Here is a 4,758-nt window from a genome sequence, read left to right as displayed (position 1 = left end):
AGACACCTTTCATAAGTATCACTGAGACGGACCAGGATGTTTTTTGTATCAGGAGAATAACGAACGTCTTGAACAATCATGTCACCTACGGCTGCCTGGTGAAAAAGTTAAAGGAAACAAAGGAAAATAATTTGAATTCTTCTCCTGGAAAAAGACTTATGCAAGATCTTTCACAGAGCTTTCAAATAGACACAAGCAAGACAAGCAAATGCTGTAAGCGCATGTAGCATGAAGATGAGCATGCCTAACAGCTCGGTGTATGGCAACTGGGAAAGAAATTCAGAAACTGACTCTGTGACTTGGGATTTCGCCTCACATGCATTAAGTCACATGCATAAAGATGTCGCTCAAATACTAGCATTCCAGCCAGCAGTAGCGAGTGACCAAAGTTCAGTTGCAACATTTTGGAGAACTCCACTTTCTGGACTGCAGTTTCAGCTCTCATACTCTACAGAAGTGCATCAAGCAATGTGATATTGTCACTTCTCAGTCTTTTTAGTATGCAAGGCAGTATAGTCATAATAAAAATACTTTTAACATCAATGCAAATTCCAGTTTTACCTTTATTAATTCTCCTACTTCTTGAAACACCTAGAGAGGAGAAAGAAAAGGGTCAAAAAAATAAGCCCACAGATAAATATATGAGGAGGGTATACATATATACACATACTTTTAATTGAGTGAAATTTTCACTGACCTGTGGGTAGGCAATGTAAAGTGGTAAGTCCAGGACAATACGATCTTCCACTTGTCTAGCTTTTAAATCACCACTCAGAGTCACAAAAGTAAGAACCGAATTTGAGTTTTCTAGAGAGACAATATTTCAATATTCATAGTATATTTAACCTAAGAACTGAATCTATATTATTACAGCTCCTAGAGTCGCCGAGTATATTCAGAAAGTTAGCTACATAGCTAAAATATAACAAAACTGCATTCTGAGACAAAATTCCCAGCTAACTTGATAAGCCATTAATGCTAATGAACACAGTAATTACCAGCGATTGTTTCCTGCACGTTCCCAGAATGTATAGGAGTTTTCAACACAATGGTCAATATTCCCTGTTTATCAAACTCTCCTCTATCTCTCTCAAACGAAACTTGCATCCTGCTTTTAACAAGACTGATAGTGGGTCATGGAAACTGAAGTGTAGATTAACAAAGCAGTTACAAACACACTAAGGTCTTCACATGTGTTCTCTAAACATACTAAAGATTTAACCATATTTGCTTTAGGGAGATAATAAAAAAAGATTTTCTTAACTAGAAAGAAATTTTGTAATATTTTGAAATATTTCAGTATTTTGAAAATACTGTAACTAGAAAAGTTACAATAACATGTAGCTTGTAAAAAAGTACGTTACTTTGTATGTGAAACAACACAGCAGCTGCAGCAAGCGTAGCATGACCACAGAGAGGAACTTCATTGGCTGGGGTGAACCATCTCAGCCCAAAGCAGGAACCTTAAAAAGAAATTTCATTAAAGAAATTTTATTATTTAGAAGAACTTTTTTTTTGAATTTATTTCAAATCTTTGTATAAAGTGATAGCATTTCAGTCAATGAGTCGTAAACACATGCTTTTTAGGCATCTATTCTACACTGATTTTTTGGAATAACCATTGCTTTTGAGTCATGTCTCTTGCGTCAGTGTATTACAGATAAAGCCAAGTTAGTTTGTTACAAGAGCAAAGGAGCTGTCTACTAGCAAAACAATGCTTTTCTTTAATCACTACAGTAAAACTAGCTTTTCTCCCCATAAATGAAACAAGATACACCAGTGAAGACAGCGTTACTATTAATGGGATTCATACGAGAGCTATGTCAGTTAAAAATCATTGTAATTAAAATGTCAACCAAGACTGGATATAATTGAAGTATTAACTGAAGCACTTTTGCGTAGCATTTCAATTATACATTTTCTACACGTAACTTGTTCTTTTTACTAGAAGGTACAAAAATGTGTTGTCTACTTTATGAATATTAAATGTTCATACATTGTAAAATTAATTTGATATTCAATATAAACATTTTTAAGAAAATGTGTGCAAAAGATAAATGACAACTCCCGTATTTTCTTGTCTTATAAATTAGTACCACTCCCTAAAACAACACTCACAGAATCTTCCTAGTTTTTTTTGTAAGAGATTTCACTGGGTGAACAGAAGAACTCACTTTTGGCAAAGTCATCTGTGGAGTGCAGTTTTCTAATGAAGGCAGTTTCTGAGAGGTTCATTTCCATTGCAATTTTTTGGTGCAAGTCTTCTCTCAAGTCCTAAACATTCAAACAATAAATCCAATGAAAATTAGGCCATAAGCAGAGTCAAACTTCCTATCAAATACATGCAGTCATTTAATCTTTTCATCTTCCATTATAATAAATCATACTTTTTTTTAGTTCAAAATAATTTCTGAGAATAAAACCAAATCTTTAAGCAAGAAATGGGATAATCATTTTCATTATTGTAGTACACCAGCATTATCTGCTGACATAATCCACTGAATATTGATCGCAGGACACTTGCAGTGGTTCCATAAAATTCTACTTAACCCTTGTGCCAGTGCTTTTCAATTATGCTGACGACTGGCCAAACAAGTATTAAGTCTCATGAAACAAGGTACTAAAATAAGCTAATCAGGTGCAACATGTGAGAGATTAAGATTTGCCTTCATAATTTGATTTATTAGCCTCACTAACTTCTATCAGCTTTAGAAGTTAGTGATACAATATCAAAGAAGAGTTATGAAACAACTCCTCATTTGTATAAAAGGCATGTTTGCACACAACAGATTCTATACCATGAAGTAACCTCTAGCTTTTTATAGCGACAATCTCGTTTACAGGAAAATAATTCTGACTGTCAACCAGTCCAAAAACACAAATCCAAAACGAAGGCCAGCCAAATACTACTAAAAATGCCAGACTTGCACTGAAATACTGCCATCCTGTGGCACTTCTCGAGCACAGAAAAGGGTTTTCTTTCTTGTACTCATCTCAGTTAAGTTTTGCTAAGCATATGCTGATACCTTGAGGGAACTGAAGAGAAAATTTGCTGTCAGCTGCATCACACTTTCTTAGAGCTTAGAATAAAATAATTAGTTACGATCTCAACTTTTATGTGAAAATGAAGCCTCTAACCCTGAGCACTGTGGAGAAAACTTCAAAAGGCAAAACCTAAATACTCCATAGGACGTATATAGGATGTAAACATGGATATATTTAAGTTAATTTGTAAAATTTAATTAGAAAGTCATAATTTTACAGGTACTTTATTTTGGGAAGGCACACTTAGGCTTTAGAGGGCAGGGAATCACCTTTAAAATAATAGATTCTCATTTGTAATTGCTAATAAGCTGGCAAGAATGTTGTATTGTAAGAAAACATTTAGATAGGATTAATATTATCATTTCAAACTACCACTGACTGCTATAGTTATATTTTCATCCCTCAAATTTTCAATAAAAATTGTTCACAACACTGACTACCATGAATTTTCACTCCAACTATCAACTTTCAGGTGATAAAGGTTCGGATCTGGTTAGACTTTAGTCTGTCATAGACAAACAGTAAAGCTGAGAGATTGAGATACAGGTCTATAGTCCCTCTTTTTTTTTTTTTTCCTGCCACAAAAAAAGAGGGAAATAACCATAAACCCTCAATACTATAGCAATTTTTATAATAAATATTAGGTACTGTCTAGAGCATTATGGTATTTCCTTTCTAGTAATTCATTCTGAATCCTCAACGCTTCTTTTCAGCTTAATTCCCTTAAGATAAAATTGGCCTATTGTAAAAACACAGAACATGTGCCTCGTGCGGAGCAATTCTGACAGAAAAATGTACTCCAGTGCTGCTAATGTGCCCTGGAGCATCAGCTAACCCCGGCTGCAAACTCACCTCCTCAGAGAAAAACCGAAGTGAGATTTAGTCCTTCGTGCTCAAGCTCATTCAAGCACACAAAGGTAAACGCCGCTTCAGTCACTCTCACAAAATAACTTTGCAAACTTACATTTTCAAGCAGGCAAACTGCCGCAGGATTTCCAGAAAATGGATGGCCTGTAAACGCGTCAACCGTAAAAACTGGCAATTGCATTTTTTTTCCCTTTGCCTATTAAACGTTGTTTTCAACACTGCGCTTTCCACAGTCTTTCCAAAGGWCAGCACAGCTCTGCAAGTTAATGTTTCTCTAGGAGCAGGAGGAGCCTGCGGCTCCCATCTCGTCGCCTCACGCCCCCGGCGCTCGACGCCCGGACGCTTTTATGGAACYTTACAGCAGGAGAGGACCCGCGAGGCCTCTCGGCCTGGCCCCGCCGCGGTGAATCCGCGAGGAGCCCAAGCGCCGCCGCCACCACCGCRCGCGCTCGAACGACTCCAACGGTCGCGCCCAACGGTCGAGCGCGAGGCGGCGCGTGAGGGGAGCGCACGTAGCCCCCGCGCGCCTCTTGGCGCCAAGCGGCGCAGCGCTCGCGGCGGCGCCTACTGCGCATGCGCTGCCCACAAACGGGCTAAGGCGAAGGCAGCGCAGCCCCTCCCCCCACACGCTCCCCCGCGCTGCGCATGCGCAGCGGCGCGCCGTCGCCCCTCCCCAACGGRCCGCGCGTGCGCGGCTGCCCGGCGGCGGGCGCTCTCGCGAGAGCGGTGCGGCTGAGGCGCCATCGTGCCCGCCGAGGTTGCGCAGGTTGCTCAGCTCGCCGGGCGGCTCGGAGCGAGGGAGGAGGCGCCTCCCGGGCCGCGGCACGTCGAGCAGCGCGTGGGGCC

General features: G+C 40.1%; 1 protein-coding gene across 1 annotated transcript in view; it reads right to left on the bottom strand.

The window, feature by feature from the left end:
• PBLD (phenazine biosynthesis like protein domain containing) overlaps positions 1-4,311 on the bottom strand; it is an 11,570-nt gene extending 7,259 nt beyond the window's left edge. The window contains exons 1-6 of the mRNA XM_026042685.1: positions 4,010-4,311; positions 2,175-2,274; positions 1,365-1,463; positions 698-807; positions 562-591; positions 7-95 (exon numbers count right to left, since the gene is read on the bottom strand). Of these exons, the coding sequence (XP_025898470.1) occupies positions 7-95; positions 562-591; positions 698-807; positions 1,365-1,463; positions 2,175-2,274; positions 4,010-4,093 (512 nt within the window). The 5' untranslated portion in view covers positions 4,094-4,311. The remainder of the gene's footprint in view (positions 1-6; positions 96-561; positions 592-697; positions 808-1,364; positions 1,464-2,174; positions 2,275-4,009) is intronic.
• Positions 4,312-4,758: the final 447 nt, after the last annotated feature.

Source organism: Nothoprocta perdicaria, unplaced genomic scaffold, assembly GCF_003342845.1.
Source record: "Nothoprocta perdicaria isolate Ctin4 unplaced genomic scaffold, notPer1 scaffold_310, whole genome shotgun sequence".
Lineage (NCBI taxonomy): Eukaryota > Metazoa > Chordata > Aves > Tinamiformes > Tinamidae > Nothoprocta > Nothoprocta perdicaria.
Note: the sequence above shows the minus strand (reverse complement) of the source record. Positions and strands in the feature narration are given on the sequence as shown.